The sequence below is a fragment of the Mytilus galloprovincialis genome, chromosome 6 (assembly GCF_965363235.1).
Source record: "Mytilus galloprovincialis chromosome 6, xbMytGall1.hap1.1, whole genome shotgun sequence".
NCBI classification, from domain to species: domain Eukaryota; kingdom Metazoa; phylum Mollusca; class Bivalvia; order Mytilida; family Mytilidae; genus Mytilus; species Mytilus galloprovincialis.
In genome coordinates this window covers 21,074,587-21,100,732 of record NC_134843.1, presented here as the reverse complement: position 1 = coordinate 21,100,732, position 26,146 = coordinate 21,074,587, and the positions used below count along the sequence as shown (strand labels likewise).

The window sequence follows — 26,146 nt, the reverse complement described above, 5'->3', positions numbered from 1 at the left end:
AGGGCAATTTTACGCGTAAATGCCATTGAAAAAAGGGCAATTATTTAACCACATAATTAATTAGCACATAACTCAGGCACTATGGTAAAAGCAAGTTTCAGTTCAGTGGGATGTGTTTTGTTGAACATTTCCGGTCTTTGAAGCATATAAAAATAAGTTTGGTGTCTGGTTAGCTGTTATAAACTGTACATTTAACTTCTTAACTATGCAAACAAGGTCAATGGGCCTAAAATAATAACAATAATGGAGCAGGTTAATAATTTATTTGTAAAGTTGTATCGCTTTAATCCGATATTAGTACGTTTGATCAACGGTACTATTTTTCCATACTTTCAAGTACCATGCACAAATATTGATTCTGGACATTTTTCATGAGTATGAAATGCACACTAAACAAATGCAACTGCATATCAACATCGTATGATAAGTGGTTTTCGTACAACTTATTTAATCATAGGCTGAAATTTCATCAGCTAATGAAACAACAAAAGATGGACTTGAGGCAAGAAATAGTCAAACATAAGCTTTAATTCTCTTCATCTTATGAAACAAAAATGAGGGACTTGTGGCAAGAAATGGTCAAACATAAACTTAAATTCCATTGGCTAATGAATCAAGAAAAATGGACTTGAAGCAAGAATTGGTCAAATATAAGCTTAATAATTTGTATGCTACTAAAACAATAAAGAGGGACTTGAAGCAAGAGAAATGGTCTAATCATAAGCTCAAGATTTTCAAAGCTAATGAAACAAAAATGAGAAACTTGTGCCAAGACATGGTCAGTTAAACCTGACATAACACTAAAATGTAACCTCTGCAAAGATTATATCCACTATGTTGACGACAATTATCTGAAATATGATTAAAGCAAACAAATGTTCGTAAAATACTGAATACTAATGATATATCATAATGTTTTTTTTTTGCAAATTGTTCTTAAAACAAGTGTTTAATTAATGTAAACTCTGCAATGTCTCATTACTCTAAGAGCTATCAGTCAGGCTCTTGAGTATATGCAAGCTAAGCTCTTTTTCTTTTTTTTTCATCACAACATCAACAATAAAACAAAGAAAGCACTATTATCGATCTTTTAAAGGGCACATCCCAGTTAAAGTAATAATTACGATCAATAACCCCGGTATAACGTATATGTGAAAAGACACACAATTCTACCGTATAGTCATCCGATTGTTATATGAGTATAGCCCTTTACTATTTCGGAAATATTAGCCATGTGTGGTATTTATTTGGCAGAATCCTTAACTTGTATATGTTGATAATTTGTATATCTGTAACAAAACTATAGCACCAATATCGTTCTGTGTAAATATACCCAGACCCCCAAGCTTTGTTATTTATACAAATCAACGCGCGAAAGCGCTGTAAAGGCAGTTAATTACAGGTTGTGTGTATTTCTGGTCCAGTTATATCATTATCTTCCATAGAACAGAGGTAGTATTTAAGATTTAGAGTTCTCTTGTACCTAGTTCACCTATATCTATAGTCTACTGTTTACAGTATATTTTCTGTACCTCGCCATGAAAAGCATTTTTAAGACATATAAGAACTTTTCCTTTTTAATATAAATAGACTATTTTTGATTATTGATTATATATGCATATTCAATGACTCCCATCCTATGAAAAATAGTTCACAAAGATTGACTAGTCTCCGTACTGTGTGTATTGCAAGAACATTAAGTAAGATAATGGTAAATGTACATAGTAACATGTCAACTCTTTTGATGATCATACTTTTTCTTATTCTTATTAACTCCAAGCAAAACTATTTTTCAGTATAAACATGATAAAGTAATCTACCGGTATGAATGGAAAAGGATATTGTAATTAAGGAAACAATGACATCTGGTGGCCATAATAGCTGTCTTATAAGCATTTTAACCACTTCCCATATTTGCAATTAAGACAATAGAAGAAAATTATTAAACGCAAAAACAAAACTTACTTGTAAATATGAAATTCTCTTTACGGTATGAGTTTTTCTCATTGTTTGAGATTGTACAGTAGTACCTGTAACTGCTTATACCCATGATTTCTTATTCACTTTAGTTTGATAAACTCACTTACTATCATGTATATATATTGTACCACATCTCCTTATTTTTATATGCCTTACAATAACATGAACAATTGTAATTCAAATCTATATATCAAAGCAAAATGAATTGCACCACTTTCATTTATGCATCCTTTGGCAAAATACAAGTTCTAAAATGACACAATATATATTTATATATATAAAAATAAAATTTAGTATACGACTCTTAACAGGTACAAAATATGCACAGCTGTGTCATGATTTGCGAAATCTGTGCTGAAAACATAGGCATTGATGGTGTTTGAGTAATTCCATCTGTGAAGCTCAACATTAGCTTGACAGTTGGTGTTGGACAGTTATAAATCCTTTCTGCAGGATGAATGACTTTTCAGGAAAACCAATTTCACAAATCAAAACTTTCCTCTAGATTTCTCCTACAATATTCATCCAGTTTAGTTCTTTTGGTGTAACGGGACACCGTCCAGATTTTTAATTTTGCAAATCATTTAGTCTTTTGCTTGCAAATGGTGCATGAAAATAGGATGGAAATGGCAGTAGATAAGTCTCTTTAAAGTGGGTTTGTGCCCTGAAAAAAGTTTTATAACATTAGCTTTTTTGAAACTTGTGAAAGTCTTGTGCAACACACATACCTATATAAGAATCCGGTCCATTCGCCCTGATTCACGTTCGCCCTAGTACCTGTTCGCCCTGATACCTGTTCGTCCAGGGTCCGTTCGCCCTACTTGTTTTTTAATTGTTGTCCAGTTGCATAATGTTAATATATCATAACAAAATGTTTGTTTTTATTATTGATTCATCAAAAGACAAGTATCACAACAATCAATGAGAACTATTATGTGAATGAACAATTAACAATCCTAAAAAAGCCATAAACTTTTAAATAATCCCATACGTTTTCCTAAATTTCAAAAATATATAAGGTACCATATCTAAATAAGTTTATCCAACATCAATAACCTGAATATTATTTTAGTAGGGCGGACGGACTCTACGGGCAAACGGACCTAGGGCGAACATGTTATTAGAGTGAATGGACCCAATACCCCTACATAACTATAACATAGAAGACAGCATCATTCATGTCAATGTTTTGTTCCTGTTTACATTGTCATTGATATTTTTCAAGAAAGCCTTGGGCATATAGCTCATGAATTCCTGTCATTACATCCTAAATTAACATAATTACTGCTAAAATAATTATCAGTATGATATACCTCTTGTAGGAAAACCTTATTGTAGCATTCACCAAAAAATCGCAAACAGATGGCATTGAACCGTAATCCCAAAAAATATGACGTCTTGAATTAACCCCCCTTTTTTTATTCTAAAACGATAAATTAATTGCGGTTGCAAACAGACTTTGGTTTAGTTGCATGGCGATTATATAAATAACATTATATATTTCTTAAAGAAAATGAAGTTTTACCATGAATAGTTTCCTGAACGTAGTCGTTTTCGGTAAAATGTGCCTTGCAAACAACAGCTGATTGAGATGGACTCTACGATTTCATTGTGATAATTTACGTATGAGCCATGGCGTTGATCCAACTTTTCCTTCTTATTAAGTCATTTGGAAATGCATGTCCTCCTCTTAAATGACACTCAGGTACACAACAACAAGGACTAGGCATCGTTAATTGTATGGTTGTTTTGCAGTGAAGAAACGGAGGTTAAGGACGGAACTGACCGGTCTGACTAATAAGAGACCAGAAGAATTTTAGCGACAAATAGCGACCAGAAGAATAGTTTAGTGACGAAGCGACAATAACAAACAAGGGACAAGCGAATCGCTATTCTCTCACGAGGCTATTCTCATTTGGTGTGATAGTGTGAAGCCACACCTATTAAATATGTCCCTATGAAGAACGACGAATTTCACTGTTTAATAGAAAGGAAATGATATTGCATGGTTTTGATTAAAAAAATCTTTGAAAGGAAATTGGAAAATCTTTGTTTTGATTTCCAATTTTTAGCGTTTTCATAAAACATATTCTTTATATCTAATAAAAACTAAACAATCCCTTTCTTGTTTATAAACAAGAGTGCACACGGTGAAATGTCTCGCCTTCTATACTAATCATTGATATTATGTTGATAGTCCTAAGTATAAAGCATTATTACAACTGTCACATAAACTTAACATTAACACAAAGACCAATAAATCTTGAAAATGATGTCAAGGTCAGATGAACCATGCCAGACAGACATGTACAGCTAACAATGCTTCTATACAAAATATATAGTTGACCTATTACTTATAGTTTAAGAAAATAGACCAAAACACAAAAATTTAACACTGTGCAATGAACCGTGAAAATGAGGTCAAGGTCAAATAAAACCTGCGCGACTGACATAAAGATCATAAAATATTTCCATACACCAAATCTAGTTGACCCATGGCATATAGTATTCGATAAAAAGACCAAAACTCAAAAACTTAACTTTGACCACTGAACCATGAAAATGAGGTCAAGGTCACATGACATCTGCCCGCTAGACATGTACACCTTACAATCATTCCATACAACAAATATAGTAGACCTATTGCATATAATATGAGAAAAACAGACCAAAACACAAAAATTTAACTATAACTACTGAACCATGAAAATGAGGTCAAGGTCAGATGACACCTGCCAGTTGGACATGTACATCTTACAGTCCTTCCATACACTGAATATACTAGCTGCTATTGCTTAAAATATCTGAGATATGGACTTGACCACCAAAACTTAACCTTGTTCACTGATCCATGAAATGAGGTCGAGGTCAAGTGAAAACTGTCTGACAGACATGAGGACCTTGCAAGGTACGCACATATCAAATATAGTTATCCTATGACTTATAATAAGAGAGAATTCAACATCACAAAAAATCTGAACTTTTTTTCAAGTGGTCACTGAACCATGAAAATGAGGTCAAGAACATTGGACATGACTGACGGAAACTTCGTAACATGAGGCATCTATATACAAAGTATGAGCATCTTCCACCTTCTAAAATATAAAGCTATTAAGAAGTTAGCTAACGCCGCCGGATCACTATCCCTATGGTGAGCTTTCTGCAACAAAAGTTGCAGGCTCGACAAAATTTTTTTTTTTTATCTATCAATGAAATATATAAAAAAAATGTTTTTAACCGCCCCTTTAATAAAAATAATGCATTTTTTTAATATCTATTGGGAATAAGTTGTTGCAATGATATTTTCTTATTTATGTATCGTCGCTAAATAGTCTTCTTGACGCTTCTTATCGCTAAATTAATTTTATTGTCGCTTCTTATCACTTTTTGACGCTTCTTGTCTCTAATTAGTGAGACCCAGATTCAGGAACGATAATTTCATACTTAACAACTTATATAACTGAGACCGAAATAACTATAACGTCATACGGCTTCACGTACAGAAATGCTTAAAATTGTATAATATGCAATAAAATTCATGTTCAGTCGACTTTTAATTGTAATATCAACGACTGAAATGATTTTAGATCGCAGATATATACTCGAAATTGGCCCGACCTCTTTCCACACGGAATTCAAATAATGATAGTTTGTAATCAGGTTGACTGCTTATAATGCAAAATACACATTAATAAAAAGTTTTTCAAACGAACAATACACACTGATCGTTTCTTTATTTCCCAATGTAAATGAAAGAAACAAAAACCATTTCATACCACGTAAAAAAGAGGAGAAAATTAAACATTTCCGGATCTATTTCTGGCCAAACGACCCCCAGCACAGATTTGTTGGATGTCGCGTAAGGAAAGATGAACCTCATGACAGTACTTTTAGTAGTCATTTTGGTCAATTGGTTTTCAAGAGGTTTTTACTATAAAAGAGAGAATATATTGTCATTTCTCTAGTACAATTTTCCTGATGTGACTTCTCTGGTATTGTGTAAATGTATCATTTACACTAAGTCCTCTTTTTTCAGCCGTGAGTTCTTTCAATAGAAAATGTCCTGTAAAGGCTGACAAGTCTTTATTGTACAGGGTGCCATCTCCTAAATGACTAGAATCTCTGTCTCTTGTATATATAACAAACACATCAGCTGTGGACAAAAAAAGAAAAATAATTTTTGAGTATCAAGTCACAATTAAGAAGTGATGAGCTTGCTCTTAGCTGAACAGCAAAACATAGAGTGTATTGTTAAGCAACATTGTATATAATAAAATGTGGAAAGTAAATGGGGAATGTGTCAAAGTTTTTTTTCACCATGCACTATCTATTGTTACTAGAAAATTTATCAATTATAGTTCAAATCTTTCAAGAAAAACATTTCTCAAAACGTTAAAGCCTTTTAAATAGTTTGTTTTGCGCTCAAAGTCGTTTTTATTTCTGTGCCTTAATAGGACATTTTAACTGAAGGAAGGCTGATGAAAATTGATTATTAAAATTCTTCCAGCCAAGTAAAATAAATTGACATTGTCTTTAAAAGTTCAAATACATATCATTATCATTATGTCTGTTTGTTTTGCTCACATAAATACTGAAGGAATATAATGGAATGCGACTGGCATATAAAAGCGAGAGGTTAATCTAACTAAATAGTTATCAAAGGTACCAGGATTACAATTTAATACGCCAGACGCGCGTTTCGTCTACATAAGACTCATCAGTGACACTCAGATAAAAACACTTAAAAAGCCAAACAAGTACAAAGTTGAAGAGCATTGAGCACCGAACAGTCCAAAAAGTTGTGCCAAATACGGCTAATCATGATTCATGAATTGTACCAGTTCAGGAATACGACAATTGGTATTCAGTCGTATAATTTGTTTGAGCTTTTAATTTTGCTATGTGATAAAGGAATGTCCGGCCGTTTGTAATTTTCTAGGAGTACGGTATTTTTGATAATTTACTTTTCATATAATTCTGCAACCAACGTATCAAAATAATTGTCTGCTATATTTATTGGTGTTTTTTTTAAATTACTTTTCTCTTACCTCTCATTTTCATACAAGCCTCGACAGTAACTAATCTCTTATCACCTGGGTTCTCAAGAATAACATTGGTCTCATTAAAATCAACAAATACAAAGACGAATTGACATCTTGGTATATCCAATACATCTGGATCAGTTTTTTCCAGTAGGAATGGCTTTATTTCAACTTCTTCCTCCTGAAATACTGATGTGATTATTCTATGATGTAAATCCTGAGTTGCTTCATGGAAACTAAGAATACAAACAGATTCTTCCAACTCACTTGGGATGTCAATTTGATCTAGTATAGTCCATCTTTTTTGTTTAATCATCTGGAATAAAGATTGTATTTTAATAGTAAAATAAAATCAAAATCAACCTTTTAACAAATAATAGAGAATTGCTTAACTAAAAAACAATACAAAATTATGAAAAATTGGTTGAAAAAAATTATTTATGATTTAACCTGGATATTGTCAAAGTACAAACGTACAAATATACGATAAAATTATCACCATGCCTACCCTTTATCTACTCTTTACTTCCATTGTGCGTACATTATCTGATCACTATGACAATTTTTGTGCATAAACTCACATTTTATACATAAATTTGATCACCGTAATTACTGTTGCCACAAAGTAAACTTAAATGTCGGATTTGACATAATCATTTTAACTACAATTTTTACCTCGATTCACTTACATGTTGAACTGGAACCTGTGCACACAGACTTTCGTTTGTATCATTAGGATCATCATGCTTGCTTCCCTGACTACCATAAAAACCATTTCTCCATGGAAAAAACTTATATGCAATCAGAAAAAGTATCAATGTCCATAGGATCAACCCCACCAGTAGAAGAAAGACTGTTTCTATAATACAAAAGATCATTTACAATATGTACATCTACAGTTGGCTTTAAAATGTTGTTATGTAAAAAAAAAAAAAACAGAAAGATAAGCAAAATTGAGTGCAATATTGTACGTGTTCTATGGAAAAAGAAAACAGAAAGATGCTACATAATGGAAAGTTCACAATCGGGACGCTGAACTCATCTCTGTTGTCGTAAAGTTTTGTTTTCAACCAACCCTCATTTTCAATTTCTAAATGTAAGTCAAAATATGAGGCAGACTTAACTGTATCTATTGTATCCCTTATCTCTTATTCGATGAGATAGATGCGTTCAAAATAATCATCAATTTTGAATTATTTTGTGAGAGAACATCATCTATATAACAGAAAGTAAAGTTTAAGGATATTGCTTAATTCTTTTCTTTCTTACTAAGAAGTTCCTCTATGAAGTCAGCCTCGTGAGAATGAATGAACAAGCCGGCAAGAAGAGGGCACAATTGGTTCTTTATATCTAATGGGAATGCCAATAGTTTGTTGAAAAAAATGAAACTGATTGGCAATATACAAAACATTGGACATTTTTAATTTTTAGATCGCTTCGCATAACGGGTAACTCTTACTCTATTTCGTGAATGGTCTTGCTTCTTACAGAGTTAATTTAATTCCCTCAAAGCAACACCCATAATTTGCCTCTCACATTAATTTTAACTGCACCAAATGACCAGTATTACCAGTGTAGATTGTGTACAACTTATAATGTAAACTACTGTTTAAATAGTTATCAAAAGTACCAGGATTATAATTTAGTACGCCAGACGCGCGTTTCGTCTACATAAGACTCATCAGTGACGCTCAAATCGAAATATTCATAAGGCCAAACAAGTACAAAGTTGCAGAGCATTGAGGATCCAAAATTCCAAAAAGTTATGCCAAATTCGGCTTAGGTAATCTATGCCTGGAATAAGAAAAAGTTTTGTAAACAGGAAATTTATAAAAATGAACACCGAAATAAAGGGGCAATAGATAGGAGATATATAAAAATCTAAAGTATGCTATTTATTTCATTCATTATTAAAAGTGGAATAGTGAAATAATAATTCGCTTTCAGCAGCCAGTATCGTTCAATTTTGTCAAATTAAGCTTAAAATCTTGATGATGAATTATTCACTTGCAAGTGAATAAATCGACCTCAATGAATCCGTATCCATGTGAACTTCAAAATTACCTTAACTAGAGATGGATAACGCATGCATTGTGCGTGTTCGGTTATTTAAATGAAAAGAATGTAAACAAAGGTAAATCATTTGATTGACTGAGTCGATCCACAAGAAATCATTCTTATACAGGTGATTAGCATATATTTTTATCTATAATATGAAATTAAACAAAACTTAGAAGTCAGCTTCTATTCCTACCTTTATTTTTGTTTACATCAGAGGTCCTCGGAGGTCAACTCGATAGTTAATTAGATGGGGTCAAGACTAAAATACACACGACACGAAGCAAACAGTGTCATTGTTTACTTTAGACATTTTTTATAATCTGGATAAATGTTTTACACATGGTTATAAATCAAATATGAGAATTTGAGTCAATTCGGTGAACATCAATTTGACAGTTAGTGTCCCTTTAATCACTGACTGAACCAGTTTTCTAAATCAATTACTTGACCAAGAGACCATTGAGGGCCAGACACACTGTCTACCTGCTTCTTGTTTTACAAGTTTATAGGAAACGATCATGTCGTTTTTGGTTGCCTAGATTGTAATCGACTAGGGTAAACACAGATTAATAACACTATAATTGAGCTTTGATCATTCCTAATGAAGGTACATCCAGAAAAGTGCTTCACACGCAGTCAGCCCATGACGCATAAATTTCATGAGATGCTGTTTAAATTTCTTAGAATATTTAAATATCAGTTTGGAGAAAGTACCTAAAATATTTTATTGGAAAACTTGTTTTTACCAGAATATGTTATATATCTGTGCTCTTGGATGTCTTGCATTCCATTCAAGATCTTCATGTCTCTTTTCAAATGGAGGAAATCATCTCTAGCATTTTCAACAGAAACATTCAAAACCTTCGATAAGTTTCCGACCTTTTCTTGTATTTGTGTGAAATTGTCCTGTAAGCTAATGAAATCTTGCGACATCTGTGTCATGCTGGTTTTACATTGTTGGAGTTCTTGTCTCATGATTACCATATCTTCACTGTTATCAGTTTGGTCTTCTTTTATTACATGTGTCGTATTTTTAAAGTCTTTAATCCAACTTGAAATCAATACTCCTCCTGATAGAAATAAGACAGCAATTACCCTGAAACATAATATTCCAAAAGAAAGTAAGTGAACCCTCTTTTCATATTAAAATACAAAGATTTTTTTAAGAGTCATCACGGATAACACAAATTTACGGTTTGTCACTTTAACCACCTGTTTGGCCGTTGATTCGAGTAGTAAGAGCTATTTCCTGATTTATAATCCTGGTACTTTTGATAACTATTATCACTTTAACCACCTGTTTGACCGTTGTTACGAGTAGTAAGAGCTATTTCCTGATTATTTCGGATACTTCCAAATTATTACGATGTATTCACGGCAAAATTACACTATTTGTTACGAGTTGTCAAATATATCTAAGAACTTTTTACATCGGATGACCGCAAGGGCATTCCGGTGTATTGCTATCGCCTGTATTTCCATTACGTTATATTCGTTTTGGGTTTTTAACCGATCTATAAACATATCATAAAAGTTCTTTGGACTATTATTTGTTTGTGAGTGAATTGATCGAGTTTATACACCAAAACATTCCTTTAAAAAGGCGTTCAATCCTATAATAAACCAGAGTATACTGATTTGTATCCCTACAATATAATAGTCATTACGGTGAGGACGAATTTCCTGTCATTAATTTATAATCCACGCACGCACTTGTCCCAGAAAAAGTATTATATCTGTACATTAACGCCACTTTCAGGTATAGAGTTGTGATTTTTTTTCTGAGACAAGCGATTGTCGGACCATCCACAAGAACTTGCGGTCATCCGATGTTCAGTACTTCAGTACTTTGATTACTGACTGTTACGCGTATACTATGGAATGCAACTATAGCTTTTACGTGTCAGTTTTGACATGTTTTGAATATGTATGCATGTCACCATACATCTCCTAGTGAATTTTTAAATATTTTTATGTACCCATTCCTTATTTACAATAAATGTATAATATAAAATGTATACATGCTACTTACATAAACACGCATTCGTCCCCCATTAACAGGTTTCTTTTGTCTTTTCTTTTTTTCAATCTTTAACAGTTTTCTGTACAGCTTTCTTATCTGCTTAACCTTTTGAATTGCCTAGAAGGATGGCACAAAAAAATAAAGAGAAAGTGTTACATGCCCATCCAAACTGTATAACATAACCGAACTCCTACAGAAGACCAAGGCATTCACTTCATGCACTTTTATTCAGAATGATGCAGGAGTTGTCCAGTAATCAATCAGACGCTAGTACAGATTCTCAACACAAGACTAGTCTACAAATACTAAAAGACAGATACCAGCAATTAAAGACCATGAATATAATATTTGATGTTAAAGGTGATCTACTGCAGTTTGAATTATATTGCAACGTTAGTATAGAAAGTCCCTGATTATATCAATGAATGTATGTTATGATTTATTGTGCTATATACTAGTATCACTTTAAAAAAAAACATATGACCAGACTGAGATACATATAATACGTATCTAATATCACGTATATCATAAGCCTTGCATCTAAACAAAGAACAAAATGTGGAAAGCATACTCGTAGCCAGGGGGGTTAAAAACAGATAAGCACTATCAAAGTCAACGTTCTGTTCGAATTATGACTGTTAAAGTCGATTTCGTGAGTCCAAATACCCCCTCCCCCTTTCACTAGCCTGGGAAAATAAGTACAATCAGATGCGCATTTATACGACCGCAGATGTCTAACCCTGAACAGTTGGGGCAAGTATGGACATGTAACATTCAAGCTTGATACAGCTCTGAATTTTGATTGTGATCAAATTCTTGACATAATATGAGTTTCCGACACAAAACAAATGTCAAGATCTTACAAATCTATAATACAATATTGTGCAATTGAAGATTTATTCTTCAAACTTTTCAAAAATTTGCAATTTGAGAAACTTGGAAAAAAATGAAAACTACAACCACCCCCCTTTTTTGCAATAAGCCCCTAATTCCAAAACATTTTGAGCAATAACCCCCAAAAGTTATTACTAACCATCCCTAATGGTATGGAAACTTGTGGTATATTTTCAAAGAGATTCATGCACTAAAACATAAGTTATTGTTTGAAAATACATTTTTGGGCCACCTTTTGGGCCCCTAATTCCTACACTTTTGGGACCATAACCCACAAAATCAATTCCAACCTTCCTTTAGTGGTATTGAACCTTCTTTTGTTAAAATTTATAGTGGTTCATTCACTAAATCTAAACGGTTATTGTCCGGAAAACTAGTTTTTCTTCTTTTTTTACACTAATTTCGCCTTTTTTTACCCTAATTCCAAAACATTTTGAGCCATAACCCCCCAAAGTCAAAACTGACTATCCCTTCATGGTATGGAAACTTGTGGTATAATTTCAGAGAGATTCATACACTTAAACATTATTTGTTTGAAAACTACAAAATGCTTATTTTGGGCCCCTAAAAATCCTAAACTATTGGGACCATAACCCCCAAAATCAATTCCAACCTTCATTTAGTGGTATTAAAGTTTATGACCCTTCAGTTCTGTAGCAATTTTTGTTCGAATTTTTAAAACATCAAATGTATCAAAACTACAGATATAATGAATAATTGAGACAGGCCATTTTGTACATATACTAGGGGGAAACTTGATTCAAAGCATTATTTACTGTTTCATTGCATTTAATAGAAAAAGAGTACTTTGTGGTAAATAAACCAAGATTTTTATAGAAAATCAACAGCCTTCAATACATAGATTTTTGTTATAAAATTTGAAACATAGATTACTCACTTGCTTTTCTATGATCATGATGTGCTAGTGTTTATTTTTTACAAAAAGCTCTAACCAACCTGTAAATTTCAAAATACCTCGTGCAGTCACTAAGTCGAGCGCACCCTTAATGGTGTACTTGATTTGGTCCATATTTTTATTTGTTTTAACCAATCATGCAATAACTACATTAATAAACTTGTTTTTAGGAAATCAATGCTAGCATTGCATGCAACAATCCTATATCTATCAGTCATCAAACTGCCAAATATGATAGTACAAGGATTAAGGCTGTGGATTTTCTATAAAATTTCCATATGTTTAGCATTGAATCAACAGAAGGGTACATTATCCTCTGGTAAAAATGTATAGATGTTATTGTCCGGAAACTAAATGCATCTTCCGACGACGCAGACGACGACGACATGATACCACTATACGACGCAAAATGTTTTTTTGCGGCCGTATAAAAAGTATAAAACAAACAAAAAACCCACAAAAAAACAAAAAAACACTCACACGCTTAATTTCCTAATTCAATGACAAATAGAAAATCAATCAAATAAGAAATTTTAATTAAATTGACTTTTTCATAAAATCAAAAATTATACATTAAATCAAAAAAACATTCAAGATTTCCCATACTTATTGCATTGATTGTATTCATTTAATAAATACACCTTTATGTTGAAATATATATTTGGAACAGACTATATACGGTCGTTTAGTCCGTTGTCTTTTTTGTTAGTTATCAACACTCGTACATGTATATAAACAATGTCAATTGGGAGTTTATCAAACAATATATACTCGTACGAGTGTGGATAGTAAATCTATATGTCAGCCGTCAAAGCAAAAATATCTAATTTATCTGGGCTAGATCTCGAGCCTTTCAAGACGTCATAATTTATTTGACAAACCGAAATTTAATTTAACATGTTTATTAACTTTATATCGCATAAACGAAAGTAGCTCTAGTTTTGCGTATTATTACCTTGTAATATCAGGTTTTTCATATTCCTTCTAATTGGTTCTTTGATCCACAGTGGCAGTTACCAGGCAGTTATCTATGAAACAGGATACACCATGTGTGGTGCAGTACATAAAAAGTCATGTATATATATCTATATATATATAATACAACTCGTCTGGCTCAGACGTACTTATATATATATATATACATATAATATATATATAAGTGTACGATACAAGTAGGGGCAAATTGCATTATGATATCGTCAAGTCATCAGTCATGATAACAGAGGGGCGTAAAGGGGTATCTGTACGGAAGAACGCGAAATAAAATTGCCATTTCACGATGAACCGTCACGAACAATTTTAATATCTTGCACGTTGATCTGCTTATACTGATTTCACGGTGATTAACGAACTTTTTTCACAGCTGCACGTGAAATAAAAATGTCAAAACACGTGGCTCGAAAATTACCCTTTATCAATTTCATAACATAATCCTTTAAAAAAAAGCAATAAGTGAACCTACGACTGATGATTGGTCACCAAAAGATTCTTGCTGAATTTTTGTTTGCTTTTGGATTAAAAAAATTGACTGTGGTGCTGTCGGCACAGTTATACCCGAAAGGATAGTCTGTACACCCCCGGGATACAACTAATTTTTGAATATATATATACATTTGAAAGCTCGGCTATTTAATTTATTACTTGATTTGGAACATCATTTGAATCATTTTTTCATCCTATTGCAAATCCCAGTTTCTGCAAACCGGATGTTTAATGTAAATTGCACAAATCAATCGCAATATAAATGTAAGCACTTAGTTTGCTTTATAATCTGATAGCATTTATTTTATCTATATAATTTCTTTATATTTTGTTTCCTGCGTGGATGCCTTCAAATTCTCAACTCGTGAAATTGTCCGCTGTACTCAAAGTACATAAGTTTGAAGTTCATTTTCAATGTGAAATGAAACCCTGTGACATGCAACTTATAAGAAGCGGTTTCGTATTTCAGTTTCTTTAGAGTAACACATTAGCTTCATTTGGACCTCTTATATATAGAGAGACTTATTTTGGTCTCATAAAACAGCTCCATTTTAAAGTGGGTCTCATTGGGGTCTAAGCATGACGCGGGATTGTTGATTTTTTGTAAGCGTGACACGTGAAAGTCAAATTATTGCGTTGGGGAAAACGGGAAATGAGGTCTAGCGGGACCCGGGAAATGACAAAAAAAATGAGAATTGCTTACGTACATAGTGTAAGCGGAATACGGGAATCTGACAAAACAGTAAGCGGGATCCGGGATTATAACCCCCCCCCCCCCCCAATGAGACCCCCTTTAAAGGATTTCCTTGTTTTACCTAAATCAATGAATACGGGAAAACTTGGCTTTGAAGAATTTTTTATTTTAGAAGTTTTGTGAATACCTGCTCTTACTGTCGTGGTCTGAATTTAGATATGCCTGAAAAGCGAAAAATCGCATTCGCGATTGAAAATGACTATCTATGAATGGACGTGGTATTTTTTAGAAAGAAATAATAACTACTAGAAAATTCCGCACTGATACTCTGGATAAAAATACACATTTGCGTCATCACATATATTGATCTATTGAATTCGGATATCAAACTACCCCTTACGAAATAAGTAGTAGGAATCCACCCAGACACTAGTAAGAATGAAGTAGGAATCTACCTAGAATCAAAGATTCCATATATAAAGTAGGCGGACATGGAAAATGAACAAAATTCTAACTGGAACTTTTTATTTTCCTACTACCAAAATCCTACTACCTAGGTGGAATTTAAAAAGTCTGTCTGCATTTTTTTCTGTTTTTGATTATATATTTTCCTACTACATGTACAAGATTCCTACCAGAATGAATTTATAGATTCCTACCAGAAAATCTTTCTACCTGGAATCTTATTAGTTATCTTAAACTGGATTCTTGTTTGCTGATGACACACATTTTGCAGTGTTAAATCCAAGCAAGTTCCAGTTCACAAATTCAAAAGTTGGAGGGGAAAAGAATGAAAAGTTGTATTGGAACACAATGCTGCAAGCTAGGGTCACACAACTACAATGTAGAAATGTAAGAACATATTATTTTGTAATCAATTAATTCAACAATAGTGTATAATTTCACTCATTAATTTACTCTTAATTTCATTTAGGCATATTTTTGGATAATCTTCATGTTTATGTATAATACAATTTCTAGCTTGCATATATTGCAGTTTCCTTATACATTTCAAAAGTCCATTTTCTTAAAAATGAATGCATTCTATGAATTTCCTTTGTTCTTTGGTGTTGAGATTCAAACTTAATCATTGACCCAGTTGTGTATTTGTGAATATACACTTACATTTTGTATATTTTTAGATTCCTACCAGAATTTTTTTTTCTTGCAGGAATTTTGAAAAATTCCTACAAGGTTTTCTAGTAGGAATTTTATTTTCCTACCAAATTACTCCTACTAATTTGCATAATCCTGGTAGGAATTTCCTGGTAATTTAAATTTTTCGGCTATTTTCCGTGTGGATTCCTACTACTGTCCGACTACAATATCACTCTTTTCTGGTAGGAATTCAGAGCAATATTTCCAGTGGCGGATTCAGAGGGGGGCGTAGAGGGCGTACGCCTCCCCCCCTTTTGCTTGGACTTTTTTTTTTTTTTTTTTTTGGTAAAGTTAATGATTAATCAGACTAGACTTTGTGAACTTCGCAATTTCCTGTGTACTTAATTTTTATGAGACAAGACAATTCATTATTCATAAAGATAATTTTTGCTGATATTTTCTGACTATGTCAAAAGTAAAATCACAACTGAAAATACTGAACTCCGAGTGAAAATTCAAAATGGAAAATTCCTAATCAAATGGCAAAATCAAATGACAGAACACATCAAACGAATGGACAACATCTGTCATATTCCTGACTTGGTACAGGCATTTTCAAGAAATGTAGAAAACGGTGGATTGAATCTGGTTTTATAGCGCTTAACCTCTCATTTGCATGACAGTCGCATCAAATGCATGTGATTCGCTATGGTTGAGTTGACCAGTTTGTCGAAAAACGTAACTCAGTAATTTTGAAATTCAAACTACAGTTACACATTGCATAGGCTGAGCATGACAATCATGACACCTTCAAAGCGAAACAGATTGAGCAAGAACGTGTTGACTTCTATTTCACAATTCCACAAAACAGAAAGTTATACTCTATTACGCTCTAATGAAGAAAAAAAATCCCCAGCAATATTATTTACCAAAATTATGTTTAACCCCAAACGCCCTAGTCTATTTTAAAATAACATAGCTGATAATGATCCCCAGTAAGTATAAGCTCTAGATAGATTAAGGTACGAACCATTTATTTGAGGAGGCAGTCAGAGATATTTGAGAGAAAAAATCTGAATGATTTTTGCCTTAAACAAAAAATATGGCTGTTTCTGGATTGAAAACAGTAATCTTGTCCACTTTTTGCTATTAGAAACGAAAATTTCCAACAGAATTATAAAGCATTAACTGAACATGATGAATAAAAAACGGGTCCTTTTTGGGGCCGGGGGTTTGCATGTCTGACTGCAATGTTATTTGGCCGATCTGATATATTGAATACTTTTTTCAAGACCAGACTGAAACCTGTCTGCTGGGTGTGGCCTTTATGTCTCCATTTGTCGACTGTCGTTTATAAATTCGTTACCATTTCAGACTCATTCGTAGCCTTTGGTTAATTTGGAACCCCTCACTTCCCTTAATATTGTTGGGTTAAACATATCAACAAAACATTTGGATAAAAAAAATGCTTGTTTGTTTTTTTCAACTCGTGTCGGTCGTATTGTAAATTTCATGGAATAGCCCGGCGTATATCTTCTTACAACAAGAAATCTGTGAGGTTATGCCAACTTGTCATACAACAAACGAGAATTATTTACTGACACATCAAATATATATATCAGTACATAGCTTTGAACCCATACTATAATCTTATGATAGACAATTGATGGAGAGAATACAGCATCAAAAATGTCCAACCCTTACACTTTACAGCAACTATAATAAAATTAACGGTACCAATTTTCTTGCACCAGATGCGCATTTCGACAATACATGTCCGACTCTTCAGTGATGCTCGTGGCCAAAATATTTGAAATCCAAAGCTTATATAAAAGATGAAGAGCTATAATCCAAAAGGTCCAAAAAGTATAGCCAAATCCGTGAAAGGAATCAGAGCTTTGCATGAGGGAGATGCCGAAGTACTGGCTACTGGGCTGGTGATACCCTCGGGAACTAATAGTCCACCAGCAGAGGCATCGACCCAGTGGTAGTAATAAAATTAACGGTACCAATTTTCTTGCACCAGATGCGCATTTCGACAATACATGTCTCTTCATATAAAATATGCATGCCCCAAGTCAGGAACCGTTTAAAAAGTGCATTTTATGCTAAGTTATTTTATGTTTTTTAGCCCCCAAAAAAATCGCCTCGCTCCGCTCGGCGATATTTAAAAACTTCGCCCCCCCCCCTTTTCAAAATCCTGGATCCGCCCCTAATTCCTACTGTAATCCGTGTACATTCCATATGGAACATTTCGTACAGGACCTACCGAAATTGGGTTGACTCCGGATTCATTAATATTGACATTTTATCCCGAATATATATATTAAATTAAATAAAATATAGAAATATGATAAAATTATTAGCAATTGTTTAAATAATAATGATGATATGAGTTAATTTCAATAATCCTTTGTTTATTTGTGCAAGTATAGTAATGACTTTTAACTGGTTGTTAATTGATTTCACAATTATCCTCTATAATCTTTTTGAGTTCCATTTGATCTCCCTTTGATCTTCAATATAGTCTAGTCAACAATACAACTACAATACTGGTATATCAGTAATGTACCAGTTTTGCTGGTTTTTTTTTTATAAAAAGTAACAATACTGGTACAAAATTTTTATACCAGTATTGTGGACAATACTGGTATACCAGTATTGCGATCACCAACACCAACACCAAGTGTCCGATGATGGATGACAACAGGTAAGTGAAGTATTGGAGTACCAGTTAAAGAACTATTTTAAATCGATACGAAAATGATTGTTATTGTGTCGTTGGTTGTATGAGCAGCTTCAACATATTTTAAAATATGAAGTTATTTTCCATGATAACTTTAACTTTAACTCATGGCGATTTCATTTTCTTTTTGTTCATACACCATGTACACAGAATATCTAAATAAATATTTACAGTCCACTGGAACCTATTAAATTTAACTCATCATAATGACTTGATTAATCAAATCATTAGTCTATAATTGGTTTGTTTATTCAACAATTGTCTGATGATTGTGAACTAAGGTCTAACATGTTGGTCACAAACCACACAAGGAAAAGCCATGGTGATATTAAAATCAATCGCATTCTGTCTTCTCTTTTATAGATAGGATTCGGCAAATCTAACAAAATTTCTCAATTTGAGAAATTTTAAGAACTTAAAAGAAAAGCAAAATTTGTGTGTATCAGCTTGGGGATCGGCTTGTACCGTTGTCTATGTAACTATTTGTTATTACACAAGATGAAAGATATTCATTGGTAGTGAGTCCAATGGTGTCACACACATGCATTTAGTTATTGAGCACTGATCGTTATTTATTTGTAAACTTAGTTTCTTACTTTATGTACAGGCATTGATATTTCAGCTATTTCATTTAGATATTACATTTAAATATTTATATACAGGTTGTGTAAACTTAAAGGTTTAGAAAACTTAAATTTTCTACTATAATTTTTTTTTTTTTATTATTTATATATTTAGTCTCACTATTTCTCCAATAGGGAGTGGTAGCTTGTTACTTTAAATATGTCTGATTCTGAAGACATTACTGTGATAGAAAAATTTATTGATGGTCTCCATGATGAAATCATGGACAGTACTAATATGTCCCAAAATTTAACTAATATGGATACAGGTTCAGAAACATTAAATTTACAGAGAATTTAATTACAGACGATATACAGCAAACTAACAATACATTAACCACTGAATTGATTAATATAGCATGTACCCATATTCCTATTAAGAAATTTCATAAAACAAACAAACCTTGTGTTCCTTGGTGGACAAAGGAATGTACTTCAGCTATAAAAGCTAGAAACAAAGCTAGAAATAGAGCAAGACATACCGGAAATGGGAATGATTTTAAAATTTATAAAGATAAAGGAAGATTTTGTAAAAAAGTATTAAAAGATACACAGGACAACCATTGGTCAAATTACTGTACTAGTCTTAATTGTAATAATAACATTTCAGATCTATGGCATAATGTAAAAAAGATGTTAGGGAAGATAAGTACTAGGACAAACATTCCTATATTGAAATATTTTAATAGATTTGTTACAGATACGAAAGAAAAAGCAAACGTATTTACAGAAAATTACTGCAAAGTCAGTAGTACATCAAATTACAATAACGACTTCAAAGAATTTAAGACTAAAACAGAAAAAGAAGAGATAAATGATTTTATTGAATATTACAAAATTAATACAGATTGCTTTAATGAAAAGTTTACATTACAAGAATTTAAAGATGCAATAGCTGATACTAATGATAGCTCTCCGGGAAAAGATAGAACAACTTATAGTATGTTTCGCCATTTATCTAATAAAACCTTAAGCATATTTTTACTATTTATTAATAAAATTTGGATGTTACAAGAGCTTCCAAAGGAATGGAAACATTCAACAATTATTCCTAGTTTTAAACATGGTAAAGATCCCAGTGATCCATTATCATATAGACCAATTGCATTAACTTCTAATTTTAATAAGATAATGGAAAAAATGGTTAACAACAGATTAACGTGGTTTCTGGAAAAAAATAATATATTTAACCCGAATCAAAACGGTTATAGAAAAAATAAAAGTACGATACAGCAATGTATACGTCTAGAAAAAGCTTTTGACATGCTATGGAAACATGGTTTATTAAAAAAAAAATGAAAAAAATGGGTCTTAAAAAGGCAACATGCTTGCTTATGTTAATAATTTTCTCTCAGATAGAGTACTACAGGTTAAGATAAACAACACTTTTTCAGATATTTTTGTTTTAGAAAATGGTACCCCCCAGGGAAGTTGTATAAGTCCAACTCTTTTTAATATTATGGTTAATGACATATCAGATTGTTTAAAAAATTGTGAAATGTCACAATTTGCAGATGATGGGGCAATTTGGAAATCAGGATCATCATTGAAATTTTTACAGAAAAAAATTCAAGAAGACTTGAATAGTATAAGCAAATGGTGCTCAAATTGGGGCTTTTTACTTTCACCTTCAAAAACAGTTACAGTTATTTTTGCTAGGAAATCTAATTGTAATAATATTGTATTAAAAATAGGAAATCACATTTTAGAAGTTGTTAAAGAAGTTAAATTTCTTGGAATTATTTTTGATAGACATCTTACTTGGAATAGTCATGTTCAGTATATTAATACAAGATGTACAAAAATTTTAAACTGTATGAAACTTTTAACGGGAACGAAATGGGGAGCAACAAGTTATACTCTAAGAAAAATTTATATTGCTTTAATCAGATCAAAAATAGACTATGGTTGTGAGGTATACAATACAGCCTCTGCATCTACTAAAAAAATACTAGATAAGATACAAACACAATCTCTACGTCTATGTACAGGCTCAACAAGGGATTTAAGTTGTACAATCACCTTTCTATTTTTATGTGTGAATTGACAGCAATTTATTTATGTATATCATGGTTACAAGACTTTTTACCTTTTAACGTTGTGATTTTTGTAGACTCTCTATCAGCGCTTCAAGCACTGAAAATACCATTAAACAAGATAAGAAACCAATTCTTACTAGACATTCATTTTTTACTAAGATCATTGTATCAGTCAGGTACAAATATAACTTTTGAATGGATACCGAGTCATGTAGGAATACAAGGCAATGAGTTGGCTGATTTTCATGCTAAACAGGCATTAAGTTTTCAAAATATTAATATCTTTGTACCGTTGTTCAAAGATGATTTTAAAACATTGTGTAAAAATTTAATGATACTCTAAAAGTATTACTTTTATAATACTTGTACAATAACTTGATTTTATCTTTTTACATAAAATAAAAGGGGTCTACCTACATTAGGAAGAACTCATTGAGATCTGTCCCCACAAAAAAAAAAACAAGAAAACTTGTTAATGGATAAAATGTTTGTTAAACTTATTTTAGATTTTAAAAAATAAAATGCAGCAAGATAAGTGAAAATAATACTGCTGGTCGCACATGTTTCTTTCATTATACTACAAAGTTAAACACAATATGCCTCATTTGCATCAGGACGCCAATCTCTGGGTCCAAAACGTATGGTATTAGTAGTTCCCGAAGTCACGGTGTCAATAATGGGATACAGTTCAAAATTTGATTACCAGATTGATTATTCGGTGGTCTCATGGTCAGTGAGGGCAGTCGGGGTCAATACACAGACCACGACAATCCTCACTGAACAAAGGGACCATGACTCAAACTGGTCTCTTGGTATCTGTGGGAATTTCATATATAATATTTTGTTTCTTTAAATAATCCCAATGTAGGTTACAAAAGTATGCGACAGTCTTTTTTTCTGGCGCATACATAATTTTTGGCAATTTTTCATTAAATAATTGACACCGGGCTATCGGGAAGCATTATCTAATCTCTATCTTCAGCGATGGACATTAAGATTCATTTATACACTTGTGTATATTTATTAGCTACTACTACCTTACACATCAAAGCAATCATCTATGTAATTAGCAATGCAACGAAACAAAAGCAAGAACGACAAAATAAACACTTTTTTTTACAAAATTAAAACCACAACACATTAAAGACTGGAAAAAAAAACAAAAAAACTCACAACTTAAGAACTCACGTGTAGTAAACAAAACACGAAACACTAAGATTTTTTTGATTTTTTTTTGTTCTTCCAAAAAACAATCACGATAAGTGTAAATAGGGCGCAAGTTCCATATCAGGAAAGTCGCCTCCCAAAATATCAATATAATAATAAAAATTTGTAAGGGTTCCGCGGAACCCAGTGTCTCGCCTATTTTTGCTGTAAATCGCATGACTCAACAACAATGAGGAAAAAAATCAATAAAATATTCCTCTTGTTACTATTTTATGATTGTAAGAAAATCTAAGTCCATTTAAAAGTAAATTACAGAAAAAACGGAGTAATCTTTTTACAAACTTTACTTCTGGATACAATCTTATGATCATAAATAAGCTTCTGTCCAAGTTTGGTACAAATCCAGGATAGTTTAAGAAAGTTATTAAAATTTTAAAAACTTTAAACACAGAGTGAATGTAATGGTTCCCCGCAGAAAATCTAAGTCCATTTAAAAGTAAAATATGGAAAAAATGGATTTATTTATTTACAAAATTTACTTCTGGATACTATCTTATGATCATAAACAAGCTTCTGTCCAAGTTTGGTACAAACCCAGGAGAGTTTAAGAAAGTTATTAAAATTCTAAAAACTTTAACCACAGAGTGAATGTAATGTTTCCCCGCAGAAAAAACTAAGTCCATTTATAGTAAAATACGGAAAAAATGGAATTTTATTTTTACAAAATTTACTTCTGGATACTATCTTATGATCATAAACAAGCTTCTGTCAAAGTTTGGTAGAAATCCAGTATAGTTTAAGAAAGTTATTAAAATTTCAAAAACTTTAACCACAGAGTGAATATTTGTTGACGCCGCCGACGACGCCGACGACGACGGAATGTAGGATCGCTTAGTCTCGCTTTTTCGACTAAAGTCGAAGGCTCGACAATAATATAAAGACTTGTTAGGATCACAGTCAATTGAAAGAAAACGCTAATTACTGCTGATTAATGATGATGTCTGAATTGTTTTAATATAATTATACCCAATAATCTTGAAAACTTGTAATAAAAACATAATCAACCTAGTTGTTTTATACTCATCTGAAGAAAATATTTTTTTATTTTTTTTTTACCGTACACCTTTAACATTATAATAAAAATCATAAACATTTATGAATTACTTTAATATATATCTTTATTTTTATTCCTTATATAAATATTTTTTTTTATTGGGGTCGGATCGACTTTACATTTGGGCCGGATCGACGTGGGGCCGGATCGACGTGGGACGGATCGACTTGGGCCGGATCGACGTGGGGCCGGATCGACGCGAAAGCTTCTACCGGACGTTTAACGGATAAAACGGATGTTGAACGGCTGAGAAACGGACTTCTACCGGACGTATTTATAACGGATAAAACGGATGATGAACGGATCTGAAACGGATAAATGCCAATTGAAAATTTCGCGTCAGAAATGTCAATTATTTGTATGTCAGATTTCTTGAGGTTCATGAATTCTTATTATTTATAATCGATCTTAGAGTATAGACACGTCTTCACAATCAAGCCGTTCTTATTCAGGCCAGACACTGCCCTTTGGCGGAGTTTTGAAGAACAAATCAAAACCAGTTACAAAGAAACATTTTGAATATTTTAAGTCTAAAGATGATTGTGGCCAAGTTTGGTTGCAATTGGTTTTGATACTTTCATATGAGAAGATTTTTTGGAAGTTGAAAAGGTTAACTGTTAAACAAACAATTGCTACATATGACAATAAACCACCCTAAGCCTTTGGTCCAGGTGAGTGAATTAAAAGAGATGTGGGGAACAATCTAATAAGACATCAACTAAGCAACACAAAAGACATCCAGAGGTCAATGATATGACCTTCAACAACGGACCTCAGTTTTACCTCTAACCATTTATAGTAGCATCAGTTTGGATATCAAGAGGCTTTCAGGAACCTAAATGGCTCACATATAATGATTTGCTTAACTCTTTCATCAGTAATACTTTTTTCAATTAAGAATTTAATTCCTCTTTTTGTAACTTCATTCGGGTGTAAAAGTGTTGACCGAAGTACATTTTGTTTGAAGCGCTTCTGCGCTTCATTCTAAAAATGTGTGCATGGTCAAGGCTTTTTACAATTCTATGAAGTCACAAAAAGAAGCATTCAATACTTATCATTAAATTTTTTAGCTAGGATCATAAAAAAAACCCGATTTTTATCAAGTCTTTATTAGATTTACCTGTGCACTTGATTGTGGGACTTCGTGTCATCATGAATGATAAATTTCATTGTGTAATGAAGTTTATTAAGAAATAACTCGAGATTGCAGTTAGCCAATCAGAATAACATATTAAAATGAAACTTATGGTCCTTCCCTACGCCTATATCACCCTGCTCTGTCGCTCTATAATTCTTGTATCAAGGCTTCAACATGAGACCAGACATCAGTGACGTCACAATGTGAGAGAAGAATTTATCAGTGACGTCAGGCGTAAAACTGTCTTAGCAAAAGGAAGTGGAAAAATACCAGTAATAGAAAGATATATAGATAATCAGGTTTTCTTCGTATGTATATCATAAAATGTCAGCCGCTCGACACAATGTGAAACTTTAGGCTCGTTTTCTGCGCTCACTCGCCAAAAAGATTCACATTAAGGCTCGCGGCTGATATTTTACGATATCAATGTGTAGGAAAACCACAATAATCTATACATTTATTTAATCATTATACCGGTACATATTAATAAGTGGCTTTAATTGCCATTTAAATGTTTTTTGGATCTTTTATTGGTTATATGATTTGAATTTTTATTCATTTTTTTATTTTTGTGCAATACACTATACTGTTGCGAATTGAGCACCACCCCCTCCACCCCTAAAAGTCATTGTCCAGAAACCAAATGTCTTTGAATGACCCTGACGAATAAATTTTGCGGTCGTATACACACAGGATAACCAAATTGTGTAAAATTGTCCTTAAAGGAAAATAACTCCTTACGGGTCAATTGACAATTTTGGTCATATTCACTTATTTGAGTTAACTCAACAAACTATTGAAATGGCAGTAAGGTGTTAAACACAAAATAAAATACAAACTTTATCCTAAATACCATAAGGATCATTCATATTAAATTTGGTTGTAATTGGTTCAGTAGTTTCAGAGGAGAAGATGTTGAAATAGTTTACAACCAACGAACAATGACGACGGTCGAAGACGTAAGACGATGGACGCCATGTGATGACAAAAGCTAAGATTTGCTTTTGGAAGGTGAGCTAAAAAAGAGACTTAAGATAAAATAAACTTTATTTTCAAATTTTAAATGTTAATAACAAAGCACACATACTTTACTGGACACGTATAAAAATTAAACACAATCAAACTGAAA

The 26,146-nt window shown here is 32.6% G+C and overlaps 1 protein-coding gene across 1 annotated transcript in view; it reads right to left on the bottom strand.

Annotated features, from left to right (window-relative positions):
* Positions 1–5,672: 5,672 nt before the first annotated feature.
* Positions 5,673–26,146, bottom strand: part of LOC143079189 (uncharacterized) — a 47,753-nt gene continuing 27,279 nt past the window's right edge. The window contains exons 4-6 of the mRNA XM_076254422.1: positions 7,712–7,881; positions 7,029–7,338; positions 5,673–6,133 (exon numbers count right to left, since the gene is read on the bottom strand). Of these exons, the coding sequence (XP_076110537.1) occupies positions 5,934–6,133; positions 7,029–7,338; positions 7,712–7,881 (680 nt within the window). The 3' untranslated portion in view covers positions 5,673–5,933. The remainder of the gene's footprint in view (positions 6,134–7,028; positions 7,339–7,711; positions 7,882–26,146) is intronic.